At 43.5% G+C, this 20193-nt stretch overlaps 1 protein-coding gene across 1 annotated transcript; it reads left to right on the forward strand.

The window, feature by feature from the left end:
* The first annotated feature begins 373 nt into the window (after positions 1-373).
* Positions 374-20144, forward strand: myo1ha (myosin IHa). Its single transcript, XM_041900444.2, has 31 exons — positions 374-514; positions 1919-2034; positions 2435-2633; positions 3658-3738; positions 4008-4187; positions 4282-4380; positions 4957-5070; positions 5181-5252; positions 5437-5556; positions 5656-5723; positions 9291-9396; positions 9622-9702; positions 9856-9947; positions 12059-12153; positions 12307-12353; positions 12586-12666; positions 12976-13081; positions 13218-13335; positions 13618-13731; positions 13813-13889; positions 13971-14039; positions 14414-14498; positions 14720-14882; positions 14996-15079; positions 15463-15556; positions 15639-15694; positions 15839-15974; positions 16219-16289; positions 16491-16588; positions 16760-16859; positions 19390-20144. The coding sequence occupies exons 1-31, from the start codon at positions 389-391 to the stop codon at positions 19414-19416; spliced, it is 3075 nt and encodes a 1024-aa protein (XP_041756378.1). The 5' UTR covers positions 374-388; the 3' UTR covers positions 19417-20144.
* Positions 20145-20193: the final 49 nt, after the last annotated feature.

A 20193-nucleotide genomic window follows, 5' to 3' on the forward strand; every position in this document is an offset into this window, starting at 1 on the left:
TGTACATATGACATACATATGATATAATGTTAATCGATTTCTTATCTCATGAAACTACATAAATCCTTAGTTTTAGGCAAACAACAACAACAAAAAATTGGGGTGGAGAGCTGTGCCCAGTTCCAATGAATTTCTAATTAGTGGACCCCCAAAGCCAAAAGTTCTGTGCCTCTTTAAGTCCTCTTATTTATCCATGGATGCATGTCTGTAAATGTAGAACTACATAAGGACTTCGTAAAACATTCCTAAGCAGCTCAAAATACCTTTATGAAATGCTAATCTTCTTCTTCAAGTCCTTATGTGCAGTAGGTACCTTTCATAACACGCGGGGTTGCTGTGTGATTGGCTGTAGGGGCATAAGACACAGGGTACCCAGGGCCAGCTGGACATGGAGGGGGCTCTGACCGCCCGAGACCGCGTGGGGATCCAGGACTTTGTCCTGCTGGACGCCCACACCAATGAGACCGCTTTCCTAGACAACCTGAAGAAACGCTTCAGTGAGGACCTCATCTATGTGAGTTTGGAAGTGGTTGACTTAGTACCAGCATTATGATATACAATACAGTGCCTTCGGAAAGTATTCAGACCCCTTGACTTTTTCCGCATTTTGTTAGGTTACAGCCTTATTCTAAAATTGATTAAATTGTTTTTTTTCCTCATCAATCTACACAGAATACCCCATAATGATAAAAAATGGAAATGGAGGGGTCCTGAGCGCTCTGGAGCAGGTTTTCATCAAGGATCTCTCTGTACTTTGCTCCATTAATCTTTGCCTTGATTCTGACTAGTCTCCCAGTCCCTGCTGCTGAAAAACATCCCCACCTCATGATTCTGCCACCACCATGCTTCACCGTAGGTATGGTGCCAGGTTTCCTCCAGACGTGACGCTTGGCATTCAGGCCAAAGAGTTCAATCTTGGTTTCATCAGACCAGAGCATCTTGTTTCTCATGGTCTGAGAGTCTTTTAGGTACCTTTTGGCAAACTGCAAGCAGGCTGTCATGTGCCTTTTACTGAGGAGTGGCTTCCATCTGGCCACTCTACCATAGAAGCCTGATTGGTGGAGTGCTGCAGAGATGGTTGTCCTTCTGGAAGGTTCTCCCATCTCCACAGAGGAACTCTGGAGCTCTGTCAGAGTGACCATCGGGTTCTTGGTCACCTCCCTGACCAAGGCCCTTCTCCCCCGATTGCTCAGTTTGGCCAGGCGGCCAGCTCTAGGAAGAGTCTTGGTGGTTCCAAACTTCTTCCATTTAAGAATGATGGAGGCCACTGTGTTCTTGGGGACCTTCAATGCGGCAGACATTTTTTGGTACCCTTCCCCAGACTTGTGCCTCGACACAATCCTGTCTCAGAGCTCTACGGACAATTCCTTCGACCTCATGGCTTGGTTTTTGCTCTGACATGCACTGTCAACTGTGGGACCTTATATAGACAGGTGTGTGCCTTTTCAAATCATGTCCAATCAATTGAATTTACCACAGGTGGACTCCAATCAAGTTGTAGAAACATCTCAAGGATGATCAATGGAAACAGGATGCACCTGAGCTCAATTTCGAGTCTCATAGCAAAGGGTCTGAATACCTATGTAAATAAGGTATTTCTGTTTTTATTTTTAATACATTTGTAAAAATGTCTAAAAACCTGTTTTTGCTTTGTCAATATGGGGTATTGTGTGTAGATTGAGGAAAACAATTAATTTAATCCATTTTAGAATAAGGCTGTAACGTAACAAAATTTGGAAAAAGTCAAGGGGTCTGAATACTTTCCGAATGCACCGTATAATGACGCCATCACTTTAGACTTAGTTGCAGACCCTATTTTGGTGCAATACTTATTTTCTAAGCAACATTCTGGGATTGTTAGCGAATGTTGAAGAACTATCAACTTACAGATATAAACCTGTTTTTTCTTCCTGTGCAGACGTATATAGGCACTCTGCTAGTGTCTGTGAACCCCTACAAGGAGTTGGATATCTACAGCAAAAAACAGATGGATATATACATGGGTGTCAACTTTTTTGAGCTTCCACCACATATGTGAGTGTGTTACATAAATAGCACACCAATGTGTATGTCTATCTGCATTTTGAAATCTTATTGTTTGTCACTCGTGAGATGATATGCCAATCCACGGGATAAGCCCACACACGGTACAACGTTTATACAATGTTTATACAACATCGCTGTCTGACGTCTGTCTGGGTGCAGGAATAAAGTGCAGGAGCAGCATATTTACATTTACATTTGAGTCATTTAGCAAACGCTCTTATCCAGAGCGACTTACAGTTAGTGAGTGCATAATTCATTTTTTTTCATATCACATGTAAAGGATTTTATTTCATTATTCTTATTCCTTATTGGCCCAGCATCGATGTAGAAATGATTAATTGTGGAATGTGAATGTGCATATCACTTGACACAATCAATTTTTCTGAAGTTATGCCCTGGCGGACAACGCCTACCACACCATGATGTCTGAGGCCAACAACCATTTCATCCTCATCTCTGGGGAGAGTGGTGCCGGCAAGACAGAGGCTTCCAAGAAGATCCTGCAGTACTATGCTGTGAGCTGCCCTAGTACCACCCTACTGGACAGCGTCAGGGACCGGATGCTGGTGTCCAACCCTGTGCTGGAGGTCTGATCGGACTGTTCCTATCACTCACTATTATCACACATCTGGTCAGATCTGGTCCCAGATCTGTTTCTGCTGTCTCGCTATTTGTGCTGTGCTATGTTTATTGTCATCATAGCTATACAGTACAAACAGATCTGGGACCAGGCTATCGCACATCCTGGGTCACATAGTAGGGTCGTTCCCTGAAATGAGTCCCTTTGATGTTTTAAGTAAAACTTGTGCCCCAATATTGGATTTTAAAAGCTTGTTATATTAAATGAAGTGCCCTTTAATATAGACCACATGGAAAATGTATTATTATTAATATTATTTTATTTTAATATCCCTCTGTGACTTCTCAAAAGATTTAAACCAACATTTCTCCAAGTTTTCACCATCACTGTAAAGCCGTAGTTATTTTGTTGCTTTTACAAAGTCATTTCTGAAGATAATTATTTATTTCATGTGATTAGTGATTCATTTTAAGGTAAAACAAAACCTGTCCCTCATTTTAAGGTCGACCCTGTTATGTTAACTGAACTCTCTTTGGGGAAACTGTTCCTTTTTAAAAACGTTTTTTTATGGGGAAACTGTTCCTTTTTCAAAACTTTTTTTCAAAAGAAACATTGAACATCTAATAGTCAAATCATAGTGTAAAAGCAGGTGAGCTGGTTATACTCTTTTTGGACATTTTCTGGTGGGGCTTGCATTCAATTGCCCCTCACTGTTGCACACAACAAGCTTCCATTCCCCCTGTCACAAGGGGATTTATGGACGATTTAAGATGACATCGTCAACCCTGTTCCAATCAACCCTGTTACTTTATTTGGCACTTAATAGGTACTTACTATAGTCATTTCTTTTATAACCTCTTGAGATAGGAAAATATGTTTCTTATTAAGTTGAACATGTGCTCGTCAATGTTAAAATTAGGTGAAATGAAAAGTGTTTTTTCACCAAGTTACACTACCCAAAAGGGACTCATTTCGTGGAAATACCCAGTAGTAAGTCCCTCAGTGATTGATACCTCAGTGTTTCCCAACAGGCTTTCGGCAACGCCAAAACACTGAAGAATGACAACTCTAGTCGCTTTGGAAAGTACATGGATATCCAGTTTGACATCCAGGTAAGGATGGATGGAGACTATGGGCTTATGTTCTTATAATAAGCAGACGACATGAGTTTTGGTTTTTCCTTGAAATACTTTTGCTCCACTTGATTTTGATGGACCAAAGCAATTCTATTTCAACCCAGGACCCGTATTGACAAAGCTTGTCATTGTAGGAGTTTCCCAGATCACCACTCCTACTCTGAGACGATTTGTGAATTCTGATCCAGGTCTGGTAAGCAGTTCATTGAGGCTAATTGATAATTGATCACATGTTTACCCTCCAGGGGGATGCCGTGGGGGGCCATATCCTGAGCTACTTGCTGGAGAAGTCCAGAGTGGTCCACCAGAACCACGGAGAGAGGAACTTCCACATCTTCTACCAGCTGGTGGAGGGAGGGGAGGAAGACCTGCTGCATCAGCTAGGCCTTGAGAGCAACTGCCAGCACTACAGCTACCTGGTGCAAGTATGGGCAACCACCGTGGTCCATTGATGGGCTAGCTAGGGCTAGGCTAACTGCTGGGTGCCACTCTATAATGGCAACTCCCTCTCTCAAGCAGGACGAGTGTGCCAATGTGACCTCAATCAATGAGAAGAACGACTGGAAGACGGTGAGAAACGCCCTGTCCGTCATCGACTTTGACGAGAGTGACATACAAGTGAGTTGCTGTCACACTGTTTGTGGAAACAGATTTTGTGATGACATTCATTCAAATGTCCTGTATATCTTATTGCAATATACTGTGCAGTACTATGCTGCACATACCTTTGCTTTGTGAATGTGTGTGTGTGAGGGGAGCTGCTTACACACAGCTGGCCACCACCTCAACCCTAACCCTAACTCTAAGCCTCACATGCTGCTTACAGACACCTGGGCACCACCTCAGCCCTAACCTTAACCCTACCCCTAACTCTAAGCCTCACATGCTGCTTACAGACACCTGGGCACCACCTCAGCCCTAACCTTAACCTTAACCCTACCCCTAACTCTAAGCCTCACATGCTGCTTACAGACACCTGGGCACCACCTCAGCCCTAACCTTAACCCTACCCCTAACTCTAAGCCTCACATGCTGCTTACAGACACCTGGGCACCACCTCAGCCCTAACCTTAACCTTAACCCTACCCCTAACTCTAAGCCTCACATGCTGCTTACAGACACCTGGGCACCACCTCAGCCCTAACCTTAACCCTACCCCTAACTCTAAGCCTCACATGTCTTCATTCTCTGCAGCACCTATTTGGGATCATAGCAAGCGTCCTCCACTTAGGGAATGTGCAGTTTGAAGCTGACAGCAAAGGCTATGCCACATTGAACAACAACACAGAACTCCGCTGGGTGTCAACAGTAAGCCTTGTTATTCCTTGGACACTCCACAACGACAACCATGCCAAAGCCCTAGAGACCACAGTCTGTCTACACTTTTCTGACTTTGTGTTGTGTGTGATCATCTGTAGTTGCTGGGGATCAATGTTCAAGTACTGCAGGAGGGGCTGACATACAGGAAGATTGAGGCCAAAACAGATGAGGTGAGAGAGAGAGGAGGGGTAATGACTGAATTAATTAATGAATAATTAACTGCACTTACTAGTGTTAAACCCAGTACTCCTTCTCATTCATGATTTCAGCTGTTTCAATCAGATGTAAATGTGCACACTCTTACTTGTCAGGTTAGGTGTTATCTAATGTTTTCCTTTTTTCATCACCATCCAGGTGCTCAGCCCATTCACAGTGGACCATGCCATCTATGCCAGAGATGCCCTGGCCAAAGCCATCTATGGACGCACCTTTACCTGGCTGGTCAATAAGATAAATGATTCCATGGAGAATAAGGTTAGCAGATACTGTAAGTGACAAGCTCATGTCAAGATGAAACAGGAGCACTGGTGATCTATGTGACTGACCACTGTTTCCTGAAACCTTTTTCGACAGGAACCGTCAAGGAAGACAGTCATTGGTCTCCTTGACATATATGGCTTTGAGGTTTTCTATGTCAACAGGTAGGTGGAACCAGAGACATATACACTGCTCAAAAAAATAAAGGGAACACTTAAACAACACATCCTAGATCTGAATGAATGAAATAATCTTATTAAATACTTTTTTCTTTACATAGTTGAATGTGCTGACAACAAAATCACACAAAAATTATCAATGGAAATCAAATATATCAACCCATGGAGGTCTGGATTTGGAGTCACCCTCAAAATTAAAGTGGAAAACCACACTACAGGCTGATCCAACTTTGATGTAATGTCCTTAAAACAAGTCAAAATGAGGCTCAGTAGTGTGTGTGGCCTCCACGTGCCTGTATGACCTCCCTACAACGCCTGGGCATGCTCCTGATGAGGTGGCGGATGGTCTCCTGAGGGATCTCCTCCCAGACCTGGACTAAAGCATCCGGCAACTCCTGGACAGTCTGTGGTGCAACGTGGCGTTGGTGGATGGAGCGAGACATGATGTCCCAGATGTGCTCAATTGGATTCAGGTCTGGGGAACGGGCGGGCCAGTCCATAGCATCAATGCCTTCCTCTTGCAGGAACTGCTGACACACTCCAGCACACATGAGGTCTAGCATTGTCTTGCATTAGGAGGAACCCAGGGCCAACCGCACCAGCATATGGTCTCACAAGGGGTCTGAGGATCTCATCTCGGTACCTAATGGCAGTCAGGCTACCTCTGGCGAGCACATGGAGGGCTGTGCGGCCCCCCAAAGAAATGCCACCCCACACCATGACTGACCCACCGCCAAACCGGTCATGCTGGAGGATGTTGCAGGCAGCAGAACGTTCTCCATGGCGTCTCCAGACTCTGTCACGTCTGTCACATGTGCTCAGTGTGAACCTGCTTTCATCTGTGAAGAGCACAGGGCACCAGTGGCGAATTTGCCAATCTTGGTGTTCTCTGGCAAATGCCAAACGTCCTGCACAGTGTTGGGCTGTAAGCACAACCCCCACCTGTGGACGTCGGGCACTCATACCACCCTCATGGAGTCTGTTTCTGACCGTTTGAGCAGACACATGCACATTTGTGGCCTGCTGGAGGTCATTTTGCAGGGCTCTGGCAGTGCTCCTCCTGCTCCTCCTTGCACAAAGGCGGAGGTAGCGGTCCTGCTGCTGGGTTGTTGCCCTCCTACGGCCTCCTCCACGTCTCCTGATGTACTGGCCTGTCTCCTGGTAGCGCCTCCATGCTCTGGACACTACGCTGACAGACACAGCAAACCTTCTTGCCACAGCTCGCATTGATGTGCCATCCTGGATGAGCTGCACTACCTGAGCCACTTGTGTGGGTGCACCACTAGAGTGAATGCACCGCCAGCATTCAAAAGTGACCAAAACATCAGCCAGGAAGCATAGGAACTGAGAAGTGGTCTGTGGTCACCACCTGCAGAACCACTTCTTTATTGGGGGTGTCTTGCTAATTTGCCTATAATTTCCACCTGTTGTCTATTCCATTTGCACAACAGCATGTGAAATGTATTGTCAATCAGTGTTGCTTCCTAAGTGGACAGTTTGATTTCACAGAAGTGTGATTGACTTGGAGTTACATTGTGTTGTTTAAGTGTTCCCTTTATTGTTTTGAGCAGTGTATTTAGAGAGTTAGGACATTGAGGTTTCTGCATTATGATGCATTTACATGACACAGTACAATCAAATAATTCCATATGGCAGCATTGTTAGCTCCCTATGGGCAATATTGACCAATAGCAGTTTATGGAATTTTCTTAATCTTAAACAAAGCTATGTAACTGAACCTCTAGAATTAAAAGTAGAATCCAAATACTTGTCATGAATGGATCAGTTGAAAGCTCAATGGCATCAACATTGCGTCCGTTTTAAAAGTTGGCCGAACTCTAAATATACAGTGCATTCGGAAAGTATTCAGACCCCTTGACCTTTTCCACATTTTGTTACGTTACAACTTTATTCTAAAATTGATTAAATAGTTTTTATTCCCTCATCAATCTACACAAAATACCCCATAATGACAAAACAAAAACAGGTTTTTAGGCATTTTTGCAAATGCATTAAAAATAAAAGAACTGAAATATAACATTTACATAACTATTCAGACCCTTTACTCAGTACTTTGTTGAAGCACCTTTGGCAGTGATTACAGCCTCAAGTCTTCTTGGGTATGACACTACAAGCTTGGCACACCTGTATTTGGCGAGTTTCTCACGTTCTTCTCTGCAGATCCTCTCAAGCTCTGTCAGGTTGGATGGGGAGCGTCGCTGCACAGCTATTTTCAGGTCTCTCCAGAGATGTTAGATTGGGTTCAAGTCCGAGCTCTGGCTGGGCCACTCAAGGACATTAAGAGACTTGTCCCGAAGCCACTCCTGCGTTGTCTTGGCTGTGTGCTTAGGGTCGTTGTCCTGTTAGAAGGTGAACCTTCGCCCCAGTCTGAGGTCCAGAGCGCTCTGGAGCAGGTTTTCATCAAGGATCTCTCTGTACTTTGCTCCGATCTTTCCCTCGATCCTGACTAGTCTCCCAGTCCCTGCAGCTGAAAAACATCCCCACAGTATAATGCTGCCACCACCATGCTTCATCGTAGGTATGGTGCCAGGTTTCCTCCAGACGTGATGCTTGGCATTCAGGCCAAAGAGTTCAATCTTGGTTTCATCAGACCAGAGAATCTTGTTTCTCATGGTCTGAGAGTCTTTTAGGTACCTTTTGGCAAACTGCAAGCAGGCTGTCATGTGCCTTTTACTGAGGAGTGGCTTCCATCTGGCCACTCTACCATAAAGGCCTGATTGGTGGAGTGCTGCAGAGATGGTTGTCCTTCTGGAAGGTTCTCCCATCTCCACAGAGGAACTCTACAGCGCTGTCAGAGTGACCATCGGGTTCTTGGTCACCTCCCTGACCAAGGCCCTTCTCCCCCAATAGCTCAGTTTGGGCGGGCGGCCAGCTCTAGGAAGAGTCTTGGTGGTTCCAAACTTCTTCCATTTAAGAATGATGGAGGCCACTGTGTTCTTGGGGACCTTCAATGCTGCAATTTTTTGGTACCCTTCCCCAGATCTGTGCCTCGACACAATCCTGTCTCGGAGCTCTACGGACAATTCCTTCGACCTCATGGCTTGGTTTTTGCTCTGACATGCACTGTCAACTGTGGGACCTTATAAAGACAGGTGTGTGCCTTTCCAAATCATGTCCAATCAAATGAATTTACCACAGGTGGACTCCAATCAAGTTGTAGAAACATCTCAAGGATGATCAATGGAAACATGATGCACCTGAGCTCAATTTTGAGTCTCATAGCAAAGGGTCTGGATACCTATGTAAATAAGGTATTTCCGTTTTTTATTTTTAATACATTTGCAAAACTTCTAAAAACCAGTTTTTGCTTTGTCATTATGGGGTGTTTTGTGTAGAGGAGTTTTAAAAATGTAATCAATTTTAAACTAAGGCTATAACGTAACAAAATGTGGAAAAAGGGAAGGGGTCTGAATACTTTCCAAATGCACTGTATGGCTCTGGGTGGAACTAGGTTGTGCAGTAAATTGTAGAAACTGGTGGGCAACATTTTAAGGTGCACTTCAATTGATATCTGTTGTATGTCCATTCCAGTTTTGAGCAGTTCTGTATAAACTACTGCAACGAGAAACTGCAGCAGCTTTTTATCCAGCTGACCTTGAAGTCGGAGCAGGAGGAATACGAGGCAGAGGGCATTGGGGTACACGTAATTTTTCCACACACTGATATTTATCTATCCTATTCTATCCGGTTCTATTTAGTCAACATGTGTAATATGGCATTTGGACCTTATCATAGTATTACTTTGGTGCTATAGTTATTGTTGCGTCCTGCTATGCCGTGTGTGTTTATGCTGAGTTTAGCTTAGGTAGTATTCCCATCACTCACACATGTCTTCCCATCATCTATTTCCTTTCATCTTCAGTGGGAGCCTGTCCAGTTCTTCAACAATAAGATTATCTGTGATTTAGTGGAGGAGAAACACAGGGGCATCATTTCAGTACTGGTGAGGACACACAAATGGCACCCTATTCCCTATCTAGTGCACTACTTTTGATCAGGACTGAACCCATACAGTAAATTAGTAACATAATGCATCCTATTGCTCTTGAGAATGACATAGGCTGAAATGAAAGGGATGATTGTGTTGCTTTCTCAGGATGAAGAGTGCCTGAGGCCTGGAGAGGCCACTGACTTCACATTTCTGGAGAGGCTTGAGGAGAAAATGGGCAGTCACCCTCATTTCATCACGTGAGTTCCCTCGCTCCCGGAACCACAGTCCTGCATACATACATGTTGATCACACACAACCTTTCTCAAGGATATACAACAGTGTTACTTCAACCTCCCTTATCACTTAAGTTCCAATCCCTAAAAAAAGTATCAGTTTTACAGCAAATTCCCAGAAATCTAACCATTTGCTATGGGGTGGAGAGATTTATTTTAGTTTTAAAGCAGATTTTCTGCAATTCTACACATTTTGCCATGACTTTCAGTATGCCATGTTAATGATATCTGAGTGAGAGTGACTAACAAAATAAATGGGGGCCCCCTGGAGGTCAGGGGCCCTGGGCACGTGCCCTGCGTGCCCGGTCGCTATTCGGCCATGATTACTACAAGTTTAGATAGCTGGCTAGAATAACTTACCAATTTAAACATTGTTAGCTGACATGGCTAATTGAGTGACTGGTATAACAAAATAAAAATAGCTGATGCACAAACAAATTTCGAACTTGCACCTTGCTATTCTAACTCGCAACAGTAACTTGAGACGAATACTGATTTCCAAAATATAGATATACAGTACCAGTCAAAGGTTTGGACAAACATACTCATTTCAGGGTTTTTCTTTATTTTTTTACTATTTTCTACATTGTAGAATAATAGTGAAGACATCAAAACTATGAAATAACACATATGGAATCATGTGGTAACCAAAAAAGTGGGGGGGAGGGTATACAGAAGATAGCCCTATTTGATAAAAGACCAAGTCCATATTATGGCAAGAACAGCTCAAATAAGCAAAGAGAAATGACAGTCCATCATTACTTTAAGACAAGAAGGTCAGTCAATACGGAAAATTTCAAGAACATTGAAAGTTTCTTCAAGTGCAGTCGCAATAACCATCAAGCGCTATGATGAAACTGGCTCTCATGAGGACCACCACAGGAATGGAAGACCCAGAGTTACCTCTGCTGCAGAGGATAAGTTCATTAGAGTTACCAGCCTCAGAAATTCCAGCCCAAATAAATGCTTCACAGAGTTCAAGTAACAGACACATCTCAACATCAACTGTTCAGAGGAGACTGTGTGAATCAGACCTTCATGGTTGAATTGCTGCAAAGAAACCACTACTAAAGGACACCAATAAGAAGAAGAGACTTGCTTGGGCCAAGAAACACGAGCAATGGACATTAGACCGGTGGAATGTTGTCCTTTGGTCTGGAGTCCAAATTGGAGATATTTGGTTCCAACCGCCGTGTCTTTGTGAGACGCGGTGTGGGTGAATGGATGATCTCTGCATGTGTATTTCCCACCGTAAAGCATGGAGGAGGAGGTGTTATGGTGTGGGGGTGCTTTGCTGGTGACACTGTCTGTGATTTATTTAGAATTCAAGGCACACTTAACCAGCATGGCTACCACAGCATTCTGCAGCGATATGCCATCCCATCTGGTTTGTGCTTAGTGGGACTATCATTTGTTTTTCAACAGCACAATGACCCAACACACCTCCAGGCTGTGTAAGGGCTATTTGAGCAAGAAGGAGAGTGATGGAGTGCTCCATCAGATGACCTGGCCTCCACAATCCCCCGACCTCAAACCAATTGAGATGGTTTGGGATGAGTTGGACCGCAGAGTGAAGGAAAAGCAGCCAACAAGTGCTCAGCATATGTGGGAACTCATTCTGTTGGACTGTTGGAAAAACATTCCAGGTGAAGCTGGTTGAGAGAATGCCAAGCGTGTGCAAAGCTGTCATCAAGGCAAAGGGTGGCTATTTGAAGAATCTCAAATATTAAATATATGAAGATTTGTTTAACACTTTTTTGGTTACTGCATGATTCTATATGTGTTATCTTCACTATTATTCTTCAATGTAAAAATAAAGAAAAACCCTTGAATGAGTTGGTGGATCCAAACTTTTGACTGGTAGTGTATATGCAGTATATTATTGTTTGGGGTCTGGGGCCCCCTAGCGCCCTGGGGCCCTACGCAACCGTTTATGTCACTTCTGCCTGGAGCCGGCCCTGGATGGACCTCTTGTCCTCTTCTCAACCTGTGTGTCGACACAGTAAGAAAGCTTAGGCTCTGCCTCTCACTCTTGATCCCTCTCTTCCTCTCTCTCTCTGTCCCGTTGACTGCAGGCACAAGCTGTCTGACAAGAAGACACGTAAGACGCTGGATAGGGGCGACTTTCGCCTTCTGCATTATGCTGGGGAGGTCACCTACTGCGTTGTGGGTAAGGGAACCCATGGTCTCAGGCCCAGTGGTGGCATTACCCTGCTCCTCAATGTCCCTACATGTCCTACTAGTAGATCTCACTGCCACTCTCACGTGTCCCTTCTTACTCACCGCTCTTTCTCGCATGTTGTTGTTGTTTGTGTCATCCCAGGGTTCATCGACAAAAACAACGACATGTTATACAGAAACATCAAAGATGTAAGTCTGCAGGTTTCTGCTGATGGATTTTGTGAGACAGGGGAGGAAGGAAGGAGAGGAGGGGGGGCGGGGCAGAGGAAGGGACTCTTTTCAATTGCTTCCTTAATTATTTACTCTCCTGTAGAAGTATTGTACATAATACAGGAGGAGGAGAATGCAGTGAATTTGGCCAATGGGTTTTGAGTATCCACTTTGATGAGAGGTGTGTGTGTGTGTGTATGTGTGTACACAGGTGATGCGGCAGTCTAAAAATGCCATAGTCAGAGAGTGCTTTGCTTCCACGGAGTCGGATAGCAGGCGGCGACCAGAGACGGTGAGAGCTCACCAAGTTTTCCCCACCTCTGTCCCCCTGAAGTCACAATTACATTGTTTCTTGCCTTGTACACGGCCTCAATAGTATAACATATTGTACAGTATAGCTGGATAGGAACACACAGTTTTCAGAATGACGGACAGCTGAGAAAAGCAATAGATGTCTCTGTGTTTACATTGGATTATTTATTGTCCCCTTATGCAGCATTTAAACATAATTTACCTCTGTCACTGGCAGCCTATTGTGGTCCATCATCCATGTGTATTTGACAGATAAACTACAACTGATCCTAGGCCTGTTTCTCTGTAGGTTGCTAGCCAGTTTAAGAGCAGTCTGCTGGGACTGACAGACATCCTCATGTCTAAGGAGCCCTGGTATGTGCGCTGCCTCAAATCCAACGAGTCCAAACAGCCAGGTGAGAGACCCTCTGACCTCCACCACGTGCACCATATCAACACCAGCTGGTGGCACTTTCAAACTTCAATCTGTCAGCTGTGTTTATGAAGCAATATGTCTTTCATTCTTTTTTTTTGCACACACACACACTGCAGGCCGTTTTGACAACGTGCTGGTTCGGCACCAAGTGAAGTACCTGGGGCTGATGGAACACCTTAGGGTCAGACGGGCAGGTTTTGCATACCGACGCCGCTACGAGGTGTTCCTGCAGAGGTAGGCCAACAGAACGTATTGCTTTAGTAGACCACATTGATTACTTTGTAGAAACAATAATTTCCTTATAACATTAGACTTCACCGGCTAATGATTCTACCAGAACCTTTGAGAGACTTTGCCCTTTACTTGAGCTGTTGATATCAAATAATTAATTAATTTATTTATTGTATCCCCTTGGGGAACATTGTCTTGCATTTTAAAACAAACAAGCAAAGGCATTACAGGCATTCCAAATACTGTACATCTAGGACAATGAGGTGATGTGTGATCCACCTCCAGATACAAGCCCTTATGCCCAGCCACCTGGCCCCATTGGAGAGGAGTGGCTGCAGAAGGAGTGGAAGTGCTGGTGCAGCACCTGGGATACCTACCAGATGAGTACAAAATGGGCAGGTGAGAGCAGTTTGGGAAACAAATTTCTCCTCGACTAGATTGGTTCGTACAAACCTCTGTTACTTTTCCATTTCACTGTAGAACCAAGATATTTATCCGCCACCCCAGGACACTTTTTGCCACAGAGGATGCCTTCGAGGTCTGCAAACATAAACTTGGTAAGGGCAGGAAAGCTAAGAGAAATCAAGATTTTATATATTTGCACATTATGAATTCAATATTATGAATTTATATTACAGCATCAAGGATTCAGGCCCAGTACAAGGGATACCGGCAAAAAGGAGAATTCAGAAGACAGAAAGAAGCTGGTAAGTGACAGCGAAGCTACATGGATGTGGTCCTCTGTAGCTCAGTCGGCAGAGCATGGCACTTGCAACACCAGGATAGTTGGTTCGATTTCCAGGACCACTCATATGTAGACAAATGTATGCATGCATGACTGTAAGTTGCTTTGGATAAAAGCATCTGCTTTATATAATATAATGTGTGTAACATGACATAGGAGAAATGGTGTGACTTTTTGGAGAGCAGAAACATTGTAGGCAAGATACAGTATGTTAAGTTTTACTCGCCATGCAAACAAAATGGAGTAGTTTGAAGTAAAACTAAATCTACAGACATTCAATAAATTCACATTTTTCTCCATCTTGATTTCATACCTGTTGTGTAATGTGTTCTTTAGCCACCAAGATTGAGACTTGCTGGAGAGGAGTACAAGCCAGGAAAGAGAAAGAGAGGAGACAATGGGCTGTCAAGGTCATCAAGAAGTAAGAGGAGGGAGAACGACATCACATCTTCAGGGTCTAACACTGCAATGTTGATCCATCAACCCAAATTACATATCATAACTTCATACTCTGAAGTTTATGCCACATACTACAGGTCCATAGTGTATTAAAGCCTATAATTTACAGCACATTCCCAGAGGACAGAGGGCAGTATTACTATTAATACTGTAGATGACCAATTCTATTCTTTTTTATTCCAGGTTTATTAAAGGATACATGACCAGAGGGGAGGCAAAGACTACTGATAACTCTGAATACCTGGCCTTTGTCAGACAGAACTACCTAAACAGGCTGAAAGACAATCTCCCAAAAACGGTTCTGGATAAAACCAGCTGGCTAACCCCTCCACCTGTATTGACGGAGGTATGTATTCACATTGGAATTCAATTCCATTGAATTGAGGACGGCTAGTTTGGTGTTAAAGGGGAAGCTCAGTGAAACATGTCTGTTGGACTGTGCTTGCTCTACTTGTACAGGCCTCAGCGATCCTGCGTCAGCTCCACATGCGTCTCATGGTGACGAGGTACGTCAGAGGGATCACTGCACAACAGAAAGCACAGGTGAGGCCAGAATTACTCCCTAATTTTCCCTTTTAAATCATGATTTACATAATGGACATAGTAGACAATATACTTTTGTTGTAGTGCTCTATGTTGCATTGTTAGGTTGTATTTAGTGTGTTGTGGTCATAATGGCATAGTGAGTGTACAGTTGAACTAAAACGTCAGCTGGACAGGTTTTTGTGACAAGCTATCGCTTGGAGACGCCAGAGTGGCGTGTTGCACAGCAATTGCTCTGCCAATGACGTGGTATAACCTACCTTTTTAGTGCCCTGTATAGCCTATGCTGTGTAACATATTTGTGATCACAGAGATCCTATAAATCAGAGTTCTTTATGTAGTTCTATGTTTTTTTATGTTCATTTATTGTCTCACCCTCCCAGCTTCAACTCAAGGGGATCACCAGTGTCATCTTCAAGGGCAAGAAGGACAGCTACCCACAGAGTGTCTGCCAACCCTTTGTGGACACCAGGATCAGTCAGTATATAATAGCAGATATTTGCTACTCACTCGTATTTTAGGATAAAATACCACCTTTTGCACTATGTTGTATTTTCAGGTGAACAGGACATCAATATGAAGGTCCTGCAGATAATTCGCCATGAACGCGTCAAGGTAATCGAGACATTTGCATTGCAGTGTATCCTTAACCCTTAATAATATTTTTGAATGTTTCTATCATTTAAACATATATTCTCTCTCTTTCTCTCCCGCTCCCTCCCTCTCTCTTTCCCATCTCTGTTCTCTCTCGCTCTGCAGTACAGCGTACCAGTGGTGAAGTATGACAGGAATGGGTTTAAACCCCGACCTCGGCAGCTCATCCTCACGCAGATGGCTGCCTATGCGGTGGACGAGGCCAAGATCAAACAGAGAGTGCAGTACACTAATCTGAAAGGTGAGCCTCCAACATGGTATGGATGGGATGCATGGAGTTTGAGCTTGTCTGGTCTCGCTTGCTAAATAGATTTGATCTCAGTGGGGCGAATCCTAACTTCCATCTATGTCAAATTTTCACAATGGATTACTAGTTGAAAATTCTACTGAAGTGTAAATTAGGAAAATACTGGTATTATATATAATATACAGTATTTGGTTTCAAAGTGTACTGATCTGTGTGAGTGCTGCTTACTCCATTGCAGGTGTGTCTGTCAGTACCTTGAGTGACGGCATCATCATTTTCCATATTGCAAGTGAAGACGTTAAGCAGAAGGTAGGAGGACACTGTCGCCACACACTCACACAGCATAGTATAATAGCTCGATAATGTCAGTGTAGTGCCTCTGTTTTTCAAGTGATTCTAACCAGGATATGTTTAGAATGAAATCCTACGTGCGTCCGAAATGGCATGGAATATGGTGCCATTTCAGACACACCCTTAATGCTACCCAATGTGTCCTGACCTCATGTTCAGGGGGACCTGGTCATGCAGTGTGACCACCTGTTTGAAGTGTTGACCAAACTCAGTGTGGTCGCCAACAAGCAGAGCGCTATCAACGTGGTCCAGGGCAGGTGAGGCTGTGGCTGACAACAGGATGGATTTTTTGAGTTCTAGTCCAATGGATCAAGTGGCCAGATGAGCTGACATTTTTATTTCATTTTAATTTATTTAGCCAGGATAGTCCTCTCCGTAACACGTGCCACTGTGTCCTGGATGAATATGAAAATGTTGTTGTTTTTCAGCATCAAGTTTCAGATACAGGCGGGGAAAGAGGGCATTGTGGACTTCAGCAGTGGCCAGGAGTCCATGGTGTACAAGGACAAGAATGGACACCTCATGGTGGTGAGTGATGCTATTGCTGCTGCTCAGAGGAGCCTGGGAGCCTGGTCACAGACCTGCTTGTGCTGTCTTGCCAACTCCTATGGCCATTGCCCACCGTCCTTTGCCTCAGATCTGGGATCAGGCTTGTGCACAGCTGGCTAGAATCACATGCTTTCTGCTTACTTTTATTTTAGCTGCTAGAAGAAGAATAACAAATATTGTTTCCTTTGGCTTCCTCATGGCATTATACACAGAACAGACAAGCAAATATTGAAACGACTGTGATCACATTGATATGATGTCAAACATAGGAAACGTTAAAGGTCCAATGCAGCTGTTTTTATCTCAATATCAAACCATTTCTGGGTTACAATTACAGTGGCTTGCAAAAGTATTCACCCCCCTTGGCATTTTTCCTATTTTGTTGCCTTACAACCTGTAATTAAAATGGATTTTTTGGGGGTTCGTTTCCCACGGGGGGTGGGGGCCGCAGTATGAAAAAATAAAAAAATATAATGTATGCACTCACTAACTGTAAGTCGCTCTGGATAAGAGCGTCTGCTAAATGACTAAAATGTAAATGTAAATGTAATTTGATTTACACAACATGCCTACCACTTTGAAGATGCAAAATATTTGACTAGGCCATTCCAAGACATTTAAATGTTTCCACTTAAACCACTGGAGTGTTGCTTTAGCAGTATGCTTAGGGTCATTGTCCTGCTGGAAGGTGAACCTCTGTCCCAGTCTCAAATCTCTGGAAGACTGAAACAGGTTTCTCTCAAGAATTTCCCTGTATTTAGCGCCATCCATCATTCCTTCAATTCTGACCAGTTTCCCAGTCCCTGCCGATGAAAAACATCCCCACAGCATGATGCTGCCACCACCATGCTTCACTGTGGGGATGGTGTTCTCGGGGTGATGAGAGGTGTTGGGTTTGCGCCAGACATTTTCCTTGATGGCCAAAAAGCTAAATTTTAGTCTCATCTGACCATAGTACCTTCTTCCATATGTTTGGGGAGTCTCCCACATGCCTTTTGGCAAACACCAAACGTGTTTGCTTATTTTTTTCTTTAAGCAATGGCTTTTTTCTGGCCACTCTTCCATAAAGCCCAGCTCTGTGGAGTGTACGGCTTAAAGTGGTCCTATGGACAGATACTCCAATCTCCGCTGTGGAGCTTTGCAGCTCCTTCAGGGTTATCTTTGGTCTCTTTGTTGCCTCTCTGATTAATGCCCTCCTTGCCTGGTCCATGTGTTTTGGTGGGTGGCCCTCTCTTGGCAGGTTTGTTGTGGTGCCCTATTCTTTCCATTTTTTAATAATGGATTTAATGGTGCTCCGTGGGATGTTCAAAGTTTATGATATTTTTTATAACCCAACCCTGATCTGTACTTCTCCACAACTTTGTCCCTGACCTGTTTGGAGAGCTCCTTGGTCTTCATGGTGCCGCTTGCTTGGTGGTGCCCCTTGCTTCGTGGTGTTGCAGACTCTGGGGCCTTTCAGAACAGGTGTATATATACTGAGATCATGTGACAGATCATGTGACACTTAGATTGCGCACAGGTGGACTTTATTTAACTAATTATGTGACTTCTGAAGGTAATTGGTTGCACCAGATCTTATTTAGGGGCTTCATAGCAAAGGGGGTGAATACATATGCACGCACCACTTTTCCGTTATTATTTTTTTAGCCGTTTTTGAATCAAGCTATTTTTTTCATTTCACTTCACCAATTTGGACTATTTTGTGTATGTCCATTACATGAAATCCAACAAATAGGAAAAACGCTAAGGGGGATGAATACTTTTGCAAGGCACTGTAAGTACCTTACTGTGATTGTTTTCAATTAAAATGGTCAAAATAAATAAATAAAATAGCTACTTAGCAACGAGCAATTTCTCAAGCAAGAATTTTGCTAGGACTCTCTGGGAGTGGTCTGAGTGGGTAGGGGAAAACTGAAAACTAGATGTTATTGGCAGAGAGGTTTGGAACTCTCTTTCTTATTGGTTTATTAACTAATTTACCACCTGGTGGTTACACCAGGCAGGCCAAAACTCCATCCCACCAAAACAGGCTGAAATTTCAGGCAGTCTTTTCAAACAGCTCTTACACTAAAAGGGCATTATCATCATTTTCACAATTTCACAGTATTATTCCAACCTCATAGTGTGGAAGTACATATAAAACACAGGAAAATCACATTTTTTAATACACTGGGCCTTTAACAAATGTTTGGAGTAAGATACAGTGATTGTATGATTTGTATGGTGGTCTGATTTGGTTTGTATGCACTACCTTGTGTTATGGACATGGTCAACCATTAAAAAAAGGAATGCGGAGTCCTTTTGCAGCAGGCAACTCCAGGATCGTGTTCATTAGGCACCAAACAGAAGAAATGGACTGAAACAAAGAGGGACTACCTGGAGGAGTCCAATACAAATGTCTCATTTAATTGCAAAGGATTTTTCAGTGTTTTCCGTTATATTCCCTAATGAACTTGACGCAGGTGATCAACACGTGCATTCTGAATGAATGACATATTTGTCACTCTAGGTATCCACTCGGACCAGGGCTCGGTGACCTGCTCAGGGCCCAGCAGACATAGACACACTAAGGAGATAACGGACAAGGTCGCAGGAGACTGACCAGACACATTAGAACCTGTGGACAACATCTGGATTAGACCTAGAATTCTGCTCCTGTATAGCCTGATTCCAGATCTGTTTGTGTTGTGCATATATTTAACTCAATAGCCAGTTGGCAAGACACCACAAACAGATCTGGGATCAGGCTGACTTTTATAGAGATGAATCCCAAAACAGACCTACAGCTGTTGTTTTCAGGAAACCATGAAAGCTAGAAACCATTGAACCAATGGCTCAATGTATTTAATGGCATTCTCTAGGCGGAGCTCCTAAGAAAATAAATCCCCCTTCTTATGCACCCATCCTGTCTGAGAGAATTGACTGGAGACAAGTGTTAATTTAAGGGACTCAAAACAGCACAAACCTACACATTTGTCATGATGTCTATGGATTTCAGTTCTATGATGTATTTTTCAATTCAGATTTTTCTTTTTGTGAATTCAAGGCTAAGGGAGGCGTATGTGTATGCTGGTTTAGTACTTCAGTTGTAAACGATACATTACTGTGTTGCTGAATGAGAGCAGAATGCATTCCTCTCTAAAATAGTTAATTATATCTCTTTGCACTATATCAAACCATCAGGCCACTCTTGTATAGGAATCATTGATTGATTTTGCAACAATGAAGCCCTATGTACCATCATTTTATACTTCAATTAGAAAATTAAAAGAGCAAACGCAAACAACATTCTTGTAGAAATATTTTATTTGTG

Source organism: Coregonus clupeaformis, chromosome 16 (assembly GCF_020615455.1).
Source record: "Coregonus clupeaformis isolate EN_2021a chromosome 16, ASM2061545v1, whole genome shotgun sequence".
NCBI lineage: Eukaryota > Metazoa > Chordata > Actinopteri > Salmoniformes > Salmonidae > Coregonus > Coregonus clupeaformis.